At 45.4% G+C, this 21,900-nt stretch overlaps 1 protein-coding gene across 1 annotated transcript in view; it reads right to left on the minus strand.

Moving 5' to 3' along the window:
• Window positions 1-21,900, minus strand: part of LOC145337644 (NACHT, LRR and PYD domains-containing protein 12-like) — a 264,909-nt gene that overhangs the window by 241,038 nt on the left and 1,971 nt on the right. The window contains exons 2-3 of the mRNA XM_080182462.1: window positions 3,065-3,159; window positions 1,806-1,969 (exon numbers count right to left, since the gene is read on the minus strand). Of these exons, the coding sequence (XP_080038588.1) occupies window positions 1,806-1,969; window positions 3,065-3,128 (228 nt within the window). The 5' untranslated portion in view covers window positions 3,129-3,159. The remainder of the gene's footprint in view (window positions 1-1,805; window positions 1,970-3,064; window positions 3,160-21,900) is intronic.

Here is a 21,900-nt window from a genome sequence, read left to right on the forward strand (position 1 = left end):
AGCCATTGAAGAGATTTGCCAAGTTCCCATTCATTTCCATTGCCTTAGCATTCCTTGACAGAGTTCAATCAAATAATGTTGTGATGTCAGAAACAGACACTCGTATTGGTCCGTGAATGGGCCATGGGTTTAATGAGATCAGAAGGTATATGAATCTGGCAGTACCTAAAATGAACTTCAATTATCATGTTATTAAATGCTTAAAGTGTATTTACTCATGTCACAGAGAGGTTTACATCAACCACGCATTGAAGTGACTGTGAAAATCCTGTTGTTGTCACGCTCCAGCACCTGTTCAGGTACACTGAGGCAAACTTTTGCATGGTCAATGCACCTAACCATCACGTCTTTCAGACTGTGGGAGGAAAGCTGAACACCTGAAGGAAACACACACAAAAACTCAGCAGCGCGTTCCACAGTAGTTAGCTGTGCTGCCTCATAGCACCAAGGACTTGGGTTCAATTCCCAGCATGGGTCACTGTATGGAGTCTGATTGGTCTCGCCGTGTCTGTGTGAGTTTCTTCTGAGCGCTCTGGTTTCCTCACCCGGTCTGAAAGATGTGCTGATTATGTGCATTGACCATGTTAAATTTACCCTCAGTATACCCGAAAAGGCGTTGGAGTGTGGTGACTTGGGGATATTCACAATCACTTCTTTGCAGTGTTAATGCAAGCCTACTTTTGACAATAATAATAATGAACTTTAAAACGTGGAGAACCTGCAGACACCACATAGATAATGACTCAAACCAGAAATCGAACCCTGGTTCCTCGTGCTGTGAGGCAGTAATGCTAAACACTGTGACCCTTTGCCGTCCCCTACTGCAGAGTATCTGCAAGTTTAAATCGCTGGCAATGACTCATTTTATCTCTGTCACGTCATGGGAGGAGGCTGGTGGAATGCAAATTTTCCATATGGTTTCGTCCTGTTTTGGGTGAATGGGCTCAGCATTTTTTTACCCAAGTAGGGAAAAGGATGAATGCATTTTGTACCTGAAGGGAAAGGGTTAATTGATTTTGTACCTAGAATATGTCACAAACATAACTCTTTATCATGACTGATCTTCTCAAGCTCATACTGTTCCTGGCAGTAATATAAGTTATTTGTTCATGTTTCACATACTTTAACTATCGTTTTATAACAGCTGATAGTTAAATGTAACTGTTATTTTGTAGACTTTGCAAATCTCACCTGTTTGTATTAGTGGGAATCATCACACAGATGGTAGTTTATGATACTGGCTTTTAACAGCTGCTGATGGCAGACGCGATACCGGATTTTAACAGGAAGACTCCTGCTGGGACAGCCATGATCGCACAAGTAACTTCAAAGAAGGGATGCCGGTACTGCTGCAGAAGAGTTTTCCTGTGTCCTGACTGCAGGACTGTAATTCCTGATTAACTCTAGGGCTGCATCACGACGCAGAAAGAAAGAACTGGAGGTCTGGCAGGAATTGGAACTTTGAATCATGATTCCTGCTGGAGCTCATAATGTATAAATGCCCACTTTGTGTTCTATGAGAAGTCTGGTAAGCCTTAATTAGAGCCAGTTTCTCCCCAAAGCTTTGGAATAAAATCCACTGTATTTTGACTCACTAACAGTCTTCGAGGTATTATTTTACCTACAACAATACATTGTTGGGTTGATGCCAATATTGTAGCAGTACTGGAGCAGTTATCTTTTTAGGAGAGCAGCAAAGAGGCCATGGTTTTTTATCGTTCAGCAAATTATTTTTCCTCTAATTTCATCAGGTCTGCAATGTTAAAATGGACAAAATCACTAAACCCTCCATATCCTGGACTTACATGACTTTCTTTCACACCAATATGATCGCATGCTGTAAACATCAGACAGAGTCTTGCCACTCCTTCAATCACTTGTTCTAGTCTGTCCCGGTAGAATTTGGTCAACAGCAACAGTTGGTCATCTTCACAGTTTGTCAAGAACTCAGTGATTTTAGAGTTTGGATCTGCAAACAGAAATTGGAAAAAAAAGAAACAGTGAGTTCCTATCTAGGCTGTTTTAATTTCAAGTAAACTTAAAACAACACTGAAACCTCATGTAAGCCATATTATCAACCATGTTTCAGAAAACATTCACGATATTTATCTCATTTGTGAATGAAACCCACATACCCAGCTGGGCTCCAAATCAATTAATACCCCTGGTTAATAAGAAGCAACTCATCTCAAATTACCAACGTCAATTACCCTTTTTTTTGCAGGAAAGGTCTTTGCATTTAGAAGCATTTTCCAATTTCACTCCTGAAAGGTTTTGCCTTTACTTTAACTGCAATCGTGATAGCCTGGATTGGTCAATTCAGGAGCTTGTCTTGCTTGTAAAATAACTTCTATCCCTACATGCTCTTGTGCTAGGGACATAAAATCCAGAATTAAGTAGTTTGTTTTACTATTTGCTCCATTTTCACGATAGTTTAACAATCTATATTCAGGAATTCCAAAGGTTCTGTAGAGCTTCCGAGTTTCTAGTTTTTCCACATTTGGAAAGGGCCCTGTTCTATCCCTTATTGAAAATGGAGAACTTGATATTTGCCTGCATTTTAATCTATTTGCCACAAACGTGTCAATTCACTTAATTTACTGATATCTCTTTGCCTATTGCCAGCTAAACTGACTGCAATATTTCAATAACTTTGTGTCATAATTAGTTTTATATATCCAATTTTTTAGTCCATCATCTAGGCTGTCAATAAATTTAGTTAGCAATTGTGAGTCGAACACAGATACTTCTGGAACACAAGTTGCATTCTGACAATCAGCCTAAATGACATTTCTATCCCTTGTTGTTCCACCAATTTCAAGATGAAGTCAAATAATTGCCTCCAATTGCATGACAGAAATGTGAAGAAACTCTGTCGAGACTCCTCCTGGATGTCCATGTAAATAATGCCTATCATCAGCACAACTTCATTATATCAGTTTAACTGGTTTATAATTTGCTGCCGTATATTCTTCTCTGTTCCTTGTGTGAACTGCAGGTTCGTGAATGAGGTCTAGATTCATTAACAGGACGGTGAAAACTTGGGAGTATTTTCTGAACCTACCATTGTCCAATGTCAATCTTTTTGAAGATATTGGATATTCTCCGCTGTTGAAACCTGCAGCCATTTTTGTAACAGGTGTTTTCGATTCTGGTGCTCTGAAATAAACAAATCCATAGCAGGGTTAAATGGAAACTGTGAGGTGAAAATGTTTTGATTGTATCTTTAAGCAGCAATGCAATTTCCAAAATTCATATAGGGACTATATTTTGGTATTTACAATCTCACAAACACCATGTAGACATATATATATATATATACTGGTAGATCTGACGGTGACCCCACAACTTTGGTACTGTTTGTGCTGCCTCTTCAAAACATCATCTTGATCTCATTTGCCCATGAAAATCCCTGGCCCATATCGAGTCTCCGTTTTCTCCAAAACACATGACGATAACTTTATTTGCTAAAAATAGACACAACTTTCTTGGAACTTGTTTGAATACATCTAACTAGATTTCCACTGACGCCACAGTACAGAAACAACTGTTATCAAAGTCAAATATTATATCCTAGCAGAAATAAGATAGTCAGTGAAGTATCTTCAGCCGACTCTGCACCTCTGAAGCCTTTGGCACAGTTGATCACATGATCATCCTCTTCACTGCCTTCCAACTAGGTGGAAATTATCCCTGTCTATATGTATATGCAATATATCACAGAGCACTTATCACTGACGTTGGTTGATCTTCCCAGTCCCATTCTCTGGAATCCCACGTGTGGGCAATCTGTTTCTAATAAATACATTGCTTGTCAGCAAATAAAAAAAAAAGTGTTACACATGCAAGATGATACGAACTGCCCTGAAACTTGCTTCTTGTATTTGAACTTGCACCATGTCTCATTAACTCTAGATTCTTGTACACCATCCGGAACCTCAATTGAGCTTTTTAAATATATCCACTCACTCACTCTTCCCAGCCAGATATTATAGTCCAGCCTTGGATGTTGGCAATATTTCCGCACTCCTGAAAGTTTGACCAGCCCTTATTTTGATTCTTCTACACATGAGCCCCTTGTCTTCAGCTGCCAAGACACTACGCTCTACTCATTCCAAACTGTAGAACCTATTCTTTAATTGAGATACTCATTAAGAGATATGGATCTGAACAAACTGGTTTCACATTAGGAGATGTAGTGGCAGAGTGGTTAGCACCACTGTCTCACATCTCCAAGGACCTGCCTTTGATTCTCAGCTTGGTCACTGTTTGTGTGCAGTTTGCACATTCTGCTCGTATCACTGAGTTCCCTCAGGCTGCTCCGGTTTCCTCCCACAGTCCAAAGATGTGTGGCTTAGGTTGATTAGTCATGCAAGATTGTCCCTATGTGCACCTGGATGTATTTAGTTAGAGTGATTAATGGGGTAATGGCGTGGGGTTGTGGGAATAAGTCCAATGTGCAATTGTTGTTGATGCAGGCTCGATGTGCCAAATGGCCTCTTTCTGCATTGTAGAGTTTCTATTATTTGTGAGGTTTCTGGGTGTCCTTCCTTGCACTTTTTTTGTATCTTGGGATAGGGCATCAAGTATGCAGAATACCAGGGGAAAATTGAAACATCAAAACACAATCTATGTCAAGAGATTCAATCTCTATCCCAGACCTCAATATCCTCCAGGTAAGGAATTTCTCACTCATGCTGGTGGACATGGCATGCTCCCCTTTCAGGGAAACCAGCAGTAAAACTGGCCACACAAAATGAGTAAACTGTCTGAAGGAAAACACCATCAAATCTTGTCTTCCTGGAGCCAATAGTATCCTACAAGGCCAAAGCAGGTACGGGAGGGGCTTCCCTCCTCTTACTGCACATCCTCCCCATCTTCACTTCCACCACTTGCCCCTTTGCTCACTGACTTCATCCTCCCCATGTTACACACTGTCTGATCTCACTGACTCCATCCTCCTCAGGTTAAACACTATCTGATCTCACTGACTCCATCCTCCCTGGGTTACACATTGTCTGATCTCACTGACTCCATCCTCCCCGGATTACACACTGTCTGATCTCACTGACTCCATCCTCCCTGGGTTACACACTGTCTGATCTCACTGACTCCATCCTCCCCGGATTACACACTGTCTGATCTCACTGACTCCATCCTCCCCGGATTACACACTGTCTGATCTCACTGACTCCATCCTCCCAGGATTACACACTGTCTGATCTCACTGACTCCATCCTCCCTGGGTTACACACTATCTGGTCTCATTGACTCCATCCTCTCCAGGTTACACACTGTCTGATCTCACTGACTCCATCCTCCCCGGGTTACACACTGTCTGATCTCACTGACTCCACCCTCCCCGGGTTACACACTGTCTGATCTCACTGTCTCCACCCTCCCCGGGTTACACACTGTCTGATCTCACTGACTCCATCCTCCCCGGGTTACACACTGTCTGATCTCACTGACTCCATCCTCCCCGGGTTATGCACTGTCTGATCTCACTGACTCCATCCTCTCCATGTTACACACTGTCTGATCTCACTGTCTCCACCCTCCCCGGGTTACACACTGTCTGATCTCACTGACTCCATCCTGCCCGGGTTACACACTGTCTGATCTCACTGACTCCATCCTCCCCGGGTTATGCACTGTCTGATCTCACTGACTCCATCCTCCCCGGGTTACGCACTGTCTGATCTGACTGACTCCATCCTCCCCGGGTTACGCACTGTCTGATCTCACTGACTCCATCCTCTCCAGGTTACACACTGTCTGATCTCACTGTCTCCATCCTCCCTGTGTTACACACTGTTTGATCTCACTGTCTCCACCCTCCCCGGGTTACACACTGTCTGATCTCACTGACTCCATCCTCCCCGGGTTACACACTGTCTGATCTCACTGACTCCATCCTCCCCGGGTTACACACTGTCTGATCTCACTGACTCCATCCTCCCCGGGTTACACACCGTCTGATCTCACTGACTCCATCCTCCCCGGGTTACACACTGTCTGATCTCACTGACTCCATCCTCCCTGGATTACACACTGTCTGATCTCACTGACTCCATCCTCCCCAGGTTACACACTGTCTGATCTCACTGGCTCCATCCTCCCCGGATTACACGCTGTCTGATCTCAATGGCTCCATCCTCCCCGGGTTACACACTGTCTGATCTCACTGGCTCCATCCTACCCAGATTGCACACTGTCTGATCTCAATGACTCCATCCTCCCTGGGTTACACACTGTCTCATCTCACTGACTCCATCCTCCCCGAGTGACACACTGTCTGATTTCACTGGCTCCATCCTCCCCACGTTACACACTGACCTCACTGATTCCATCCTCCCTGTGTTACACACTGTCTGATTGTCTGATCTTAATGACTCATGCCTCCTCAGGTTACACAGTGCCTGATCTCTCTGGCACCATCTTCCCCGGGATATACATTGTCCGATTTCACTGACTGCACCCTCTTCGGGAAACACACTGATCTTGCTGACTCCGTCCTTCTGTGGTTCTATACCTAAGAACCCAAATGTTCCATTCACTGTCATCCTGAAGTGAACCACAGTATTGTTTTGCCCAGCATACTCCAAACAGCATACTCCCTATTCCTGTCACATTCAATGATCGATGTGCATGTGCACCCTTCCCCAGTTGCTGCCCTATTGAGAATTGCACACCTTATATTATGTCTTCATTTTCTTCCAACCAAAATACATGAATTCTCATTTTATATTATTGCTGCTAACTATATGCTCACTCCAGCAACTTGTCTTTAACCATTTGGATTTCAACACATTCCTCCTCGCAGTTAATACTTTGCACCTTTGTGTGATATCAAAAGTTTGAAATTTTCCCCTGCACATCAAGATCTAGATCAGAATACATTCCAAGAAAAGCATGGGTCACAATCCCTGTCTCTGGGTATCATACCTACAACCCTTTCTCAGCCCGAAACATACCCATTGAGCATCACTCTCTGCTTCTAATTTTTCTGCCATTTTTTTCCATCTACGCTGCTAACGTGCATTTTATTCCATGAACTACAACTTCTCTCACAAGTCCTCTGCACTTTCATGTCCATTGTCTACTAAAACGTACAGGTACACTGCATTATCTTTATCGTCCCTTTCTGTTTGTTTCCTCCGAAAACAAACTCCAGAAACATTATTTAAACACGATTTCCCTTTACAAATCTACGCTGGCTTTTCCTACTCAACAAACTTTTTTCAAGTGACTACAAATTCTTACGTGAAGAATTATTTGTGGAAGTGTGCCCAAAATGGCACCAGAGCATGGTGATTTATTGTGAGCTCTCTCCAACATACCCTCTAATTCTAACTTCTAAACTCGTCCCATACTTTTAAAAAACAATGACTGACATTACAGTCTCCACTCTCTCATTCCTTCCTTCCTATGATTTGGAGTTGGAGGCAAAACATAGTCTGTCAAAGTTCGCAGATTGCACCACAGTGAGTGGCAGAGCAAAGTGTGCAGAGGTCACAGGAAGCCTGAAGAGGGATGTAGATAGTTTGAGTGGGCAATAGTCTGGCAGGTGGAGTACAATAAAGGCAAATGTGAGGTCAGCAATTTTGGTCGGAATAACAGCAAACTGGGATTCTATGTTTTCCCAGTGTCTGCATGGGTTTCCTCCGGGTTCTCTGGTTTCCTCACACATTCCAAAAGATGTGTGCTGACGAGGGGACTTTCACAATAACTTCATTACAATGTAACGTAAGCCTACTTGTGACAATAATAAATAAACTCTGAAAACTTTGGGATTTAACAGGAGTTTCACAAAATACCAGTCGTTCTCATCAGATTCCTTGAAAAATCCACCCTTCAATCTGACATGCTGCTGTCCCATCTCCAGTTTCCCCTTCCCTCTTCAAAGTCTTTGAACATGTTGTTACCTCCAAAATCCACGCCCATTTTTTGCAATAACACAACACAGTCATGTTTATACCCTGTCACAAAGCCACCACTCCTCTTAAAATCATAAATGCTATCCTATCCGACTCTACAAAAGTGAATGAAGTATCTTCATTCATCCGTCTGCAGCCTTTTACATGTTTGACCATGTTATCCTTCTCCAACTCCTGCCCCTTGTCGTCCAGCTGAGTGGAAATGTATCAGAGGTTCTTGGTTCAGTTCTTACCTGTTACTTTCCATCTAGTGAATCAGTAACATTGGTCTCTCCCACACCATTATCTCTATCATTGGCCCTCTTCTATTTCTCATCAACCTGCAAGCAGGTTCCACATGTAAGCTGCTGATTTCTAGCTCTACGTTCTCACTGCTCTGAATCTCTGCTTCCTGAATCCTAACTCGCACTAAGTCTCATTTCCCTCCCCTTTATACAGCACTGACACTGACTGACAGATTGACTGCATTTCAATGTTAAATGCTCAAATCTCTCCACGGCCCATCCATTCCTATTCATGTTAACAGAAACAGAAAATGCTCAAAGATCTCAGCAGATCTGACAGCATCTGTGGAGAGAGAATAGAACCAATGTTTCGAGTTTGGATAACACTTTAGAGCTTCAATCAGGAATTGCTGACACTATGGGCCGTAATGTCACACTGCCCAGTTACCTATGCAAACGGCAGATAGCATCATCCCAATGATGTCACGCTATCCTTCACTTAAAGTGCCCCTGTTCAGCTGCAAGGCTGCTGATACAGAATCAATAAAAATACTATAAATATGCAACAGTAACCTACATCAGACCTGCAAGCCAGTGATATCTCTGCCCTCCAACTTCCCCAATCTGACATGTTGAGGATAACTTGTCCACAATTGAGACAAATTGAGACAAAATCCTGAGCTCTGGAATTCACTCCCTAAAACTCTCGACTGCTTTTCTTTTTTTCTCCTCCTCTCAGGTTTGCCTTAAAATGATGAACAAAATGACCAAAATTGGTCACCTGCCCAGCTGCTCCTTTAATTGTCCTGGGGCCTTTGTTTTCCATTGAATTTTCTCTTGATAACTGACTTGGAACATTTTGTTACTCTGAAGTCTAAAGAGGTTGGGGATTGTGATAGGCAGAGAGGAGTTCACTCATTTCAACAACTCACACATTTATCAAAATCCAATAATAAATATGAATATTTATTTCAAGGAATTCAGATACTCAGCAAAACAGAAGAGAAAGGTAATAAACACCAAACTCGTATTTGAGTGTAACTTTACACACAATGGCCGGAGCTTTACTGCCTCATCTGCCGCGGAATCAGAATATCACCCAAGTGAGGTTGTAAAATCCCGCAAATATACTCTTATTTAACTTGGACAGCCAACCAGTTTCCCAGGGAATACTTCAACACAATACATAGCATGGACATCAGATTACCAGAACGGATTCTCATACAGATCAAAGTTTAACCTAAATGAGGGTTTTCACATAGTCCAAAGTCAGCAAGAAAACACATTACGCTCACAACAACTTCTTTACTCTACCAGGCACCTTCCTCATATTCACTAAGTCATCTGCCTCTTTAGCAAGACTCAGTGCTCTGCTTATATAATCCAGCAAGGCAACACAGCTAATCCTCATTGCACTGATTCCAGATAGGGATGCTCCTTCAATCTGGCATGTGGTTTCCAGGTTGACTTCAGTGGGCATCTTGGCAGTGGACCCTGTCAATAAACTGGAGGATATTATGGGAAAGTACTGTTCTTCTACACACAGCCACTGGTGACACAACATTTACCATAAAGGTGGTATACAAATGCAAATTGCCCCTATTGTTGTAAACCCATGCAAACTCAGCCTGTGTCCTCTCCTTACTCTTGTGAAAATGTAAAAGTGAGTCAGTTCATCGACCTGGAAACACACACTAGCCCCGCCCCCCCCACCGACCTGGCCCCTCACCCCACTGACCCAGCGCCCCTCCCCCCCACCCCCGCTGACCCAGCCTCGCCCTACGCTGGCCCCGTCTCACCACACGCCCCCCCCCCCCCCCCCCCCCACCCTCCCGCTGGCATGGCCCCGTCCCCTGCTGACGCAGCCCTGCCCCCCGCCGATCTGGCCCCACATTCTCAGGTGGTAGCATACATGGACAGCACAGGAACTTCGGGACATGAGCTCCTTGGGTGGTAGGGTGCTGTCCTAATGTGTTTGATGCCATTGGAAAGGTTCAAAGGCAATTTTTGAAAGTTTTGGTATACATGAAAAGGGATAAATGTGTCTTCTAAACAATCACCCTGACCCTCTCAGGCTACTGAGTGAGTAGCAAGGGTGTCCATCTGGTGGAAGCGAAAGCCAAGTCGCGCTTGCTCCAACGAACCCCACAAAACTGAATTCCTTCCTGGGGTTAGTGATTATTACAGGAGGTTTATTCCTAATTGACTTCCCTGCTGGACCCTGAATGTCCTGCCGTATCAAAGGTGGTCTGGGGGCTGGGAGGGGGGTTTGGGGAGGGGGAGCGGGAGGGGGGAGGTATCGGGGGAGGGGCCGGGGTTGCAGCAACACAGCTGGAGGCTAAACAGCAACTTTTGTCCCCTCTAATTCATTTTGACTCCAAATAGGACTTTACAGTGACACTCCATGGGTTCCCTTAACCTCAATGTTTTTGCCGGTATCTAGGACCGGTCACACAAAGACCCAGTCCCCTGATGGGTGATTCAGAGGGCAGCTCTGAGACAATATGATACACTACTGGGACAAGGAAAGACAAACTCAGCGATGAGGATGGCATCATCCTGTGTGTTCCACATAATTGTCCCTCACCCAGTGATATGGGATCCTTATGAAATTACACCGCAGCCCCCCGACGTATCGCAGCCCCCCGACGTATCGCAGCCCCTCGAGATTTCAAAGATGCTACCATTGAGAACCTAAGACACAGTTTCAGCGTGCACAGGATACCTGAAATCCTGCTCTCTGACAATGGCACTGCCTTCACAAGCACCGACTTTCAGACCTTCATGCTTTCCAATGACATCAAACACATTAGGTCAGCACCCTATCACCCATTATCAAATAGGGTATTAAGAAGCAACCTGTGGTGTCCATAGGGACTAAACTGGTGCAATTTATATTCAACTACAGGCCAACCTCTCACACCAAAGTCGGAGGTGTGGTAGATTGTGAGGAAGGGTGTCATAGTCTGCAGGGAGACTTAGATAGGTTGCAGAGCTGGGCTGAGAGGTGGCGGATGGAATTTAATGCGGAGAAGTGTGAGGTAATTCACTTTGGTAGGAGCAACAGATGTGTTGAGTATAGGGCTAACGGGAGGACTTTGAATAGTGTGGATGAGCAGAGGGATCGAGGTGTATGTGTACATAGATCCCTGAAAGTTGGGAATCAAGTAGATAAGGTTGTTAAGAAGGCGTACGGTGTCTTGGCGTTTATTGGTAGGGGGATTGAATTTAGGAGTCGCAGCGTCATGTTGCAACTGTACACTACTCTGGTGCGGCCGCACTTGGAGTACTGTGCGCAGTTCTGGTCCCCACATTACAAGAAGGATGTGGAGGCTTTGGAGAGGGTGCAGAGGAGGTTTACTAGGATGTTGCCTGGTATGGTGGGGAGGTCCTATGAGGAGAGACTGAGGGATTTAGGGTTGTTTTCGTTGGAAAGAAGGCGGCTAAGAGGGGATCTTATTGAAACATATAAGATGATTAGAGGTTTAGATAGGGTGGATAGCGATAGCCTTTTTCCTCAGATGGAGAAAGCTAGCACGAGGGGGCATGGCTTTAAATTAAGGGGGGGGTAGCTACAGGACGGACGTCAGGGGTAGGTTCTTTACCCAGCGGGTGGTGAGGGATTGGAATGCCCTGCCTGCTGCAGTTGTAAATGCGTCTAGTTTGGGGGCGTTTAAGAGATCTGTGGATAGGTTTATGGACGAAAAGGGATTGGTATAGGCTAGTGGGTCATTGTTTTTGTAACTGGTCGGCGCAACATCGTGGGCCGAAGGGCCTGTTCTGCGCTGTAATGTTCTATGTTCTATGTTCTATAACAAAAGGAATTGCCACAGTGGAATTATTAATGGGATGAAGGATTCAAACAAGACAAAGCTTTCCTCAAACCTGGCAGGGAGGGTGAAGCCCCAACAGAAGACCTATAAAAAGAACCAGAATTCTGTGAAAACAGAAAGATTTTTTAAGACCTGTGACCCAGTCCATGTGAGGAACTTCAAGAATGCCATCCATTGGATTTTAAGATTATAATGAAAAAGACTGGACCCATGTTGTACGAAGTCCAAGTGCAGGCCAAGATAATCAGGGAACAGTTGAACCATCACCAGAATAGAGAACCTGTATCAGTACAGGCGTCAGTACCAGTCACAGGCATGGCCACTGCCAGCGACGAGTCATAGATAGACTCAGGGTTTGTTTACACTCTATAGCAGTTGAACAGCACTCAACTGCTCCTGTAAATAAATAGGTGCTTGGTGATTGAAAACTGGCCTTGAGAAAATTACTACATCGTGATATTATTTATTTTCATGGATATTAAAATAGTTTAAAATTCAGTGAGCAGACACTGATATCTGCACTGGCTTTTTATGGGAACATGGTTAAGGTTTTCTCACTCTGCATATTCTTCCTTCATTCATTTATGTAATTCCATTGAAGGATGTTGGGGTTTGTGATGAACCGTGGCCCAAACCATCCCCTCCCAGTTTAACGCACTGTTTGATCTAACAATTCAATCCTGATGGTATCACAGGTAACCCATTGTGTGTTACTGAATGGGTATGTTTCCTAACCACACAATCTTTCAGAACATGAACGGTGCTTTCTTTCATTTAACAGGATTTATTATCATTTTAATGATAATTGACAGGATCTTACAGAGAAGGAATTATCATAGAAATCATAGAATCCCTACAGTGCAGAAGGAGGCCATTCGGCACATCGAGTCTACACCAACCACAATCCCACCCAGGCCCTACCTCCATATCCCTACATCCCCACTAATCCCTCTAACCTATGCATCTCAGGACAATAAGGGGCAATTTTTAGCACGGCCAATCAAACTAATCCGCACATCTTAGGACTGTGGGAGGAAACCGAAGCACCCGGAGGTAGCCCACGCTATTAGTTGAGGTAAATCAACAAATGGGGCAGCATATTAATTTATACCTAGTGATGATTTAGTCTCATTTGAACTAGTCTATCAACAGCTCAGTCCCTTCATCTCAGGTATTAACCGAACAATATTTTTTTCCAAAAATATACTTTATTCATAAAAATCTCGAATAAACCATTGTAAATCTACATAGAACATAGAACATTACAGCGCAGAACAGGCCCTTCGGCCCACGATGTTGCGTCAACCAGTTAAAAAGCAATGACCCTCTAACCTAAACCAATCCCTTTCCATCCATAAACCTATCCACGGATCTCTTAAACGCCCCCAAACTAGGCGCATTTACAACTGCAGCAGGCAGGGCATTCCAATCCCTCACCACCCTCTGGGTAAAGAACCTACCCCTGACATCCATCCTATAACTATCTCCCCTTAATTTAAAGCCATGCCCCCTCGTGCTAGCTTTCTCCATCCGAGGAAAAAGGCTATCACTGTCCACCCTATCTAAACCTCTAATCATCTTATATGTTTCAATAAGGTCCCCTCTTAGCCGCCTTCTTTCTAACGAAAACAACCTCAAATCCCTCAGTCTCTCCTCATAGGACCTCCCCTCCATACCAGGCAACATCCTCGTAAACCTCCTCTGCACCCTTTCCAAAGCCTCCACATCCTGCCTATAATGTGAGGACCAGAACTGCACACAATACTCCAAGTGCGGCCGCACCAGAGTCTTGTACAGTTGCAACATGACGCTGTGGCTCTTAAATTCAATCCCCCTACCAATAAACGCCAAGACACCGTATGCCTTCCTAACAACCCTATCTACTTGATTCACAACTTTCAGGGATCTATGTACACATACACCTAGATCCCTCTGTTCATCCACACTATTCAGAGTCCTACCGTTAGCCCTATACTCGACACATCTGTTATTCCTGCCAAAGTGAATTACCTCACACTTTTCCACATTAAACTCCATCCGCCACCTCTCGGCCCAGCTCTGCAACTTGTCCAAGTCCCCCTGTAAACTAAGACACCCTTCCTCACTATCTACCACACCTCCCTCTTTGGTGTCATCAGCAAATTTACTAATCCACCCAACTTTACCCTCATCCAGATCATTTATAAAAATTACAAACAGCAGTGGCCCCAAAACAGATCGCTGAGGCACACCACTCGTAACTGAACTCCATGACGAATACTTACCATCAACCACCACCCTCTGTCTCCTATCCGCCAGCCAATTCCTGATCCAATTACCTAGATTACCCTCAATCCCATACATCTGCATTTTCTGCAGAAGCCTTCCATGGTGAACCTTATCAAACGCCTTACTAAAGTCCATATATACCACATCAACTACCTTACCCCCATCCACCTCTTTGGTCACTTTCTCAAAAAACTCAATAAGGCATGACCTACCCTCCACAAAAACCATGCTGACTATCTCCAATCAATTCATTACTCTCCAAATAACTATAAATCCTATCCCTAATAATTTTTTCTAAAACCTTACCCACAACAGAAGTAAGACTCACCGGTCTATAATTCCCGGGGAAGTCTCTGTTCCCCTTCTTAAACAATGGGACAACATTCGCCATCCTCCAATCCTCCGGCACTATACATGTGACCAACGACGGCCTGAAGATCAGAGCCAGAGGCTCTGCAATCGCCTCTCTTGCCTCCCAGAGAATCCTAGGGTAAATCCTGTCTGGCCCAGGGGACTTATCTATTTTCAAACCCTCAAGAATATCTAGCACATCCTCCTTATCAACTGCAATACTGTCCAGTTTACAACCCTGTAACCCAGTGTTCTCCACAGCTACATTTATGTCCCCCTGTGCGAACACCGAAGAGAAATATTGGTTCAATGCCTCTCCAATCTCTTCCGGCTCCACACACAAATTCCCACTGCTGTCTCTAACTGGCCCCAATCTTGCCCTAACCAACCTTCTGTTCTTAACATATCTATAGAACGCCTTAGGATTCTCCTTAATCCTATCAGCCAAAGTCTTCTCATGTCCTCTTTTAGCCCTTCTTAACTCATTCTTTAACTCCCTCCTAGCCAATCTAAAGCTTTCTAGTGCACTACCTGAGCCCTCAAGTCTCAATCCGGACATAAGCCTCCTTTTTCTTTTTAACCAACGATTCAACTTTTTTAGTGCACCACGGTTCCCTAGCTCTACCAATTCCTCCTTGCCTGACAGGGACATACCTATCACGGACTCGCAGTAGCTGCTTCTTGAAAAAACTCCACATTTCGGACGTTCCAAGACCCTGTAGTCTCCTAGTCCAACCTATGCTTCCTAATTCTCTCCTAATAGCCTCATAATTACCCTTCCCCCAGCTAAAACTACTGACCCGAGGTTCATGCCTATCCCTTTCCATCACTAAGGTGAACGTAACCGAATTGTGGTCACTATCACCAAAATGCACACCAACTTCCAAGTCTAGCACCTGGTCTGGCTCATTTCCCAGCACCAAATCCAATATAGCCTTGCCTCTAGTTGGCCTATCAACATACTGAGTCAAAAAACCTTCCTGCACGCTTTGTACAAAAACTGACCCCTCTAATGAGCTAGAGCTATAGCAGTTCCAATCAATATTCGTAAAGTTAAAGTCTCCCATAACAATTACCCTATTACTTTCACTCTTATCCAGGATTGTTTCCGCAATCCTTTCCTCAACCTCTCTAGAACTTTTAGGAGGTCCATAAAAGACTCCCAACAGGGTGACCTCTCCTCTCCTATTTCTAATCTCCGCCCATACTACCTCAACAGACAAGTCCTCATTAAACTTCCTCTCTGACACTGTGATACAATCCTTGACTAATAATGCTACCCCTCTCCCCCTTCTACCTCCTTCTCTGCTCCGTCTGAAGCATTTGAACCCTGGAACCTGCAACATCCATTCCTGTCCCTGCTCTATCCATGTCTGTGAAATGGCCACAACATCAAAGTCCCAGGTACTGATCCACGCTGCAAGTTCATCCACTTTATTGCGAATACTCCTCGCATTAAAGTATACGCATTTCAAACCCTGCTCCGCCCCACCCCCACGATGCCGTGCATTGCAGTCCCCATCTATGCCTCCCTCACTTTCACCCCCGCTACTCAGGATCCCACCCCTCCTCTGAATCAGTTTAAACCTCCCTGCATAGCCTTTGCAAATTTTCCCCCCAAGATATTGGTTCCCCTCTGATTCAGGTGTAGACCATCACTCCTGTAGAGGTCCCACCTTCCCCAGAATGAGCCCCAATTGCTCAAGAACCTGAACCCCTCCCTCCTGCACCATCCCCTCAGCCACGAGTTCAAACTTTCCCTCTCTCTGTTCCTCTCTACACTCTCCCGTGGCACAGGCAAGAGTCCCGAGATAACCACTCTGTCTGACTTGGCCTTTAGTTTCCACCCCAACTCCATAAAATTCTGCTTAATATCCCCTTCCCTTAACCTCCCTATGTCACGCGTCCCCACATGAACTATGACTTGGGGTTGATCTCCCTCTCCCTTAAGAGTCCTGAACACCCTCTCTGAAACATCCCGGACCCCAGCCCCTGGGAGGCAACACACCAGCCCTGAGTCCCTACCATCACCTCTGACTCTCCTATCCGTCCCCCTAACATGTCTTTGAATTGCAAACAGTGCAGAATTAAAACTTTTTACAGTTCTACACAAATTACAGTCATAACATTTCAAATCTTAAAACTATAAACATGTCCCAAAAATTTCTGTGCGCCATTATTGCTCAGATTGGCACACAGTTACGCAGGTCGAGGGTGTTCTGCAGCTCCCAGGCCCTCGGTCTGCCTCCGTTAAAAGGCCTTACAGTGTGGCCTTTCCCCATTCTGCCTTTGCGGCGGCTGCCCCAAGCTTCAGCCCGTCCCTCAGCACGTAGTCCTGGACCTTGGAATGTGCCAGTCTGCAACACTCAGTCGAGGACAGTTCTTTCAGCTGGAAGATCAGCAAGTTTCGGGCGGACCAAAGTGTGTCCTTCACCAAGTTGATGACCTTCCAGCAGCAGTTAATGTTTGTCTCAGTGTGCGTTCCCAGAAACAGCCCGTAGAGTACAGAGTCCTGCGTCACCAAGCTGCTCGGGACGAACCTCGACAAATACCCCACTGCATCTCACTCCAGACCTTCTTTGCAAAGGCACAATCCACAAGGAGGTGTGCGACCGTCTCATCAGCCCCGCAGCCGCTTCGAGGGCAGCGTGTGGTGATGTTGAGGCCTCGAGCGTGTATAAAGGATCTGAAGGGGAGTGCTCTTCTCACCACCAGCCAAGCCAGATCTTGGTGCTTGTTTGTGAGTTCTGGTGATGAGGCGTTCTGCCAGATGACACTGACAGTCTGCTCGGGGAACCTTCTGACAGGATCCGCCATCTCCTTTTCTCTCAGGGCACCTCGGATGTTACGCGCTGACCATTGCTTGATCGCCTAACAATTACAGCTCAGCTCCACCTGGAGCCATTGTGGATGGCTGGAAAGGAATTCAAAGCTGAACACACTGAGTTCCAACTAACATCATTGCAGTGGCCTGTAAAAACTTATTCAAACTGAATCCAACATTTACTGATTTCTGTATCAAACTCAGACCCAGCACGACCATCTGTCATTAATGTCCTACTCGATTCAAATCTGTCGCTTTTAAATCCAAAGTGTATTATCTCATATCGTGCCCCAAGAAGCTCCTTCCACAGTCTCGTCACTCTCTGTGTAGACCCTGTGCTCCCTGTCCCTGGTGAATCTCATCACCTCTTATTCAAAATGAGAGAGATGGAGGAGAATAGAAACAAATTGAGCTGGGAGGGTCCCAGTGTTGAATAAACTATTTCTCAGTTGCTGTCTGAGCTCACAGTTAGATAATAGCTACAGCCGCAAAGGATGGATTCACTGCAGGGAGCTCACATTTAGATAATAGCTACAGCTGCAAAGGATGGATTCACTGCAGGGAGAGGAGGAAAATAATCTCCCTGGGAGGCACCACATTTAAATGGAAGGAAGAAAGAGATACTTCACAACCAGTTCAGGAATTACATTCCTACTTTATCTCAATCACACCGCGTTTACTGTCACTGTGCAGGTCCTGCCTTTGTCAATTCACTGCAGCTAATTACTGGTTATCTCAGTAGAAATCACACCGATCATCCGAGTTGACCCTGTTTATAATATGTGTCTGAGTTTGACCCTCTGGTAGAAGCTGTTATGAGATATTTTAGAGTTTCTATTTACAGAAGACAGAAACCAACTGAACCAGTTTGACAAGTCTGCACCCAATTCACTGGAAACAAAGTTTCAGGCTGGTTAGAAAGTTTATCATTCCCAATTCGGTAAATGCAATGAATTTCTTTCTGTAACATTACAAAATGTTTCATAGAATTCCAACAGTGCAGAAAGAGGCCATTTGTCCCATCGAGTCTGCACTGACTACAATCCTACCCAGGCCCTACCCCCATATTTACCTGCTAATCCCTCTAACCTACCTAGAAAACTAAAGGGCCATTTTACAAAGAACAAAGAACAAAATTAGCTCGGGAAACAGGCCCTTCGGCCCAACGAGCCTGCGCCGCCATCTCAACACCACCAGTCCCCCTCTCCACCCACGACCCCTGTCTAATGTGTTATGCCCATCCAGATCAAGGGAAACCGATTTAGGGACAATTTATTCCTGCCAATCAGCCTAACAGCACATCTTTGGGGTGTGGGAGGAAACCGGAGCGCCCGGAGAAAACCGACGCAAGCACGGGGAGAATGCGCAAACTCCCACAGACACCGGCCTAAATCCATGTGTCTGCACAGCAATCAGCGATAGTCACTGAGCTGTCGTCTTGCCCAGTATCTGGTCCAGTTTAGGCACACACTAACGACATGAAGCACTAGGCCAATCTCGAACAACCAAGAGCAGCCCCAGTACGACCCATCGCCTGTATGCCCCTCGTTGGACACGAGGCGGACCGACTTAAAACCTGTGAATGAAAAGAGAAAAACATTACTACCATACCATACCATAACCTGCACATCTTTGGACTGTGGGGGGAAACCGGACCACTGGGAGGAAACCCATGCAGACACAAGGAGAATGTGCAAACTCGATACAGACAGTGACCCTAGCTGGGAATCGAACCCAGGTCCTTAGAGCTGTGAAGCAGCAAGGATAGCCACTGTGCTAGCGTGCTGCCCAATACCATGAAGTCACAGCATTCATCTGATATTCTGACTTTTAGCCAAACACTTGAGAGTACTTTCATTCACTGAGTTGGAGCAGGGAGATGCAGACTGTGCAGCTAAACTCTGTATTTTGAGATTGGTGTGGGAATGCCGGCGTTGGACTGGGGTAAACACAGTAAAAAGTCTGACAACACCAGGTTTTAGTCCAACCGATTTATTTGATAGTAAACTCACAAGCTTTCGGGGTGAGCCCCTTCGTCAGGTGAATGGAGAGTTCTGGCCTCAGACAGAGCATATAAAGCACAGACAGTTTACAGATTACTGATTAAAATGCGAATCCTTACACCTAACCTGTTCAAGTCCTGAAGTAGCTGACAATGTGAGTGGAAGGAGAACTGATCACAGGTTAAAGAGATATGTATTGTCTCCAGACAGTACAGTGAGTGAGGTTTTGCAAACCCAGGCAAGTCACGGGGGTTACAGATAGTGCGACATGAACCCAAGATCCCTGTTGAGACCGTCCTCATGTGTGCGGAACTTGGCTATCAGTCTCTGCTCAGCGACTCTGCGCTGTCGTGTGTCGTGAAGGCCGCCTTGGAGAACGCTTACCCGAAGGTCAGAGGCTGAATGCCTGTGACCACTGAAGTGTTCGCCAACAGGAAGGGAACAGTCTTGCTTGGTGATTGTCGAGCGATGTCCATTCATCCGTTGTCGTAGCGTCTGCATGGTCTCCCCAATGTACCATGGCCTCCGGACATCCTTTCTTGCAACGTATCAGGTAGACAACGTTGGCCGAGTTGCAAGAGTATTTACCGTGTACCTGGTGGATGGTATTCTCACGTGTGATGATGGTATCCATGTCGATGATCCGGCATGTCTTGCGGAGGTTGCTGTGGCAAGGTTGTGTGGTATTGTGGTCACTGTTCTCCTGAAGGCTGGGTAGTTTGCTGCGAACAATGGTCTGTTTGAGGTTGTGTGGTTGTCTGAAGGCAAGAAGTGTGGGTGTGGGGATGGCCCTGGCGAGATGTTCGTCTTCGTCAATGATATGTTGAAGACTCCGGAGAAGATGTCGTAGTTTCTCTGCTCCGGGGAAGTACTGGATGACAAAGGGTACTCTGTCCATTGTGTCCTGTGTTTGTCTTCTGAGGAGATCGGTGCGGTTTTTCGCTGTGGCGCATCGGAACTGTCGATCTACGAGTCGAGCACCATATCCTGTTCTTAAGAACATAAGAACATAAGAAATAGGAGCAGGAGTAGGCCATCTAGCCCTTCGAGCCTGCCCCGCCATTCAATAAGATCATGGCTGATCTATGTTCTTATGAGGGCATCTTTCAGTGTCTGGAGCTGTCTGTCACGATCCTCCTCATCTGAGCAAATCCTGTGTATATGGAGGGCTTGTCTATAGGGGATGGCTTCTTTAACATCTTTAGGGTGGAAACTGGAGAAGTAGAGCATTGTGAGATTGTCTCTGGGCTTGCGGTACAGTGAGGTGCTGAGGTGACCGTCCTTAATGGAGATGCGTGTGTCCAAGAATGCAACCGATTCTGGGGAATAGTCCATGGTGAGTCTGATGGTGGGGTGGAATTTGTTGATATCATCATATAGTTGTTTCAGTGATTGTTCACCATGAGGCCAAAGGAAGAAAATGTCATCGATGTATCTAGTGTACAGCATCGGTTGAAGATTCTGTGCAGTGAAGAAGTCTTGTTCGAACCTGTGCATGAAGATGTTGGCATATTGAGGTGCAAATTTGGTCCCCATGGCTGTTCCATGTGTCTGGATGAAAAACTGGCTGTTGAAGGTGAAGACATTGTGGTCCAGGATAAAGCGGATGAGTTGTAAAATTGCATCTGGAAACTGGCAGTTGTCAGCATTGAGTACTGAGGCAGTCGCAGTAATGCCATCGTTGTGGGGGATGTTGGTGTAGAGCGCCGAGACATCCATTGTGACGAGGAGTGTCCCTGGTTCAACTGCTCCGTGTGTGCTGAGTTTCTGTAGGAAGTCCGTGGTGTCGCGACAAAAGCTGGGGGTTCTTTGTACAATGGGTTTCAGGATGCCTGCTACGTTGAGGGCATCCTGAAACCCATTGTACAAAGAACCCCCAGCTTTTGTCGCGACACTACAGACTTCCTACAGAAACTCAGCACACATGGAGCAGTTGAACCAGGGACACTCTTCGTCACAACGGATGTCTCGGCGCTCTACACCAACATCCCCCACAACGATGGCATTCCTGCGACTGCCTCAGTACTCAATGCTGACAACTGCCAGTTTCCAGATGCAATTTTACAACTCATCCGCTTTATCCTGGACCACAATGTCTTCACCTTCAACAGCCAGTTTTTCATCCAGACACACGGAACAGCCATGGGGACCAAACTTGCACCTCAATATGCCAACATCTTCATGCACAGGTTCGAACAAGACTTCTTCACTGCACAGAATCTTCAACCGATGCTGTACACTAGATACATCGATGACATTTTCTTCCTTTGGCCTCATGGTGAACAATCACTGAAACAACTATATGATGATATCAACAAATTCCACCCCACCATCAGACTCACCATGGACTATTCCCCAGAATCGGTTGCATTCTTGGACACACGCATCTCCATTAAGGACGGTCACCTCAGCACCTCACTGTACCGCAAGCCCAGAGACAATCTCACAATGCTCTAC

Source organism: Carcharhinus amblyrhynchos, unplaced genomic scaffold (genome assembly GCF_965287045.1).
Source record: "Carcharhinus amblyrhynchos unplaced genomic scaffold, sCarAmb.v2.hapA scaffold_55, whole genome shotgun sequence".
In the NCBI taxonomy this organism is placed as follows: Eukaryota; Metazoa; Chordata; class Chondrichthyes; order Carcharhiniformes; family Carcharhinidae; genus Carcharhinus; species Carcharhinus amblyrhynchos.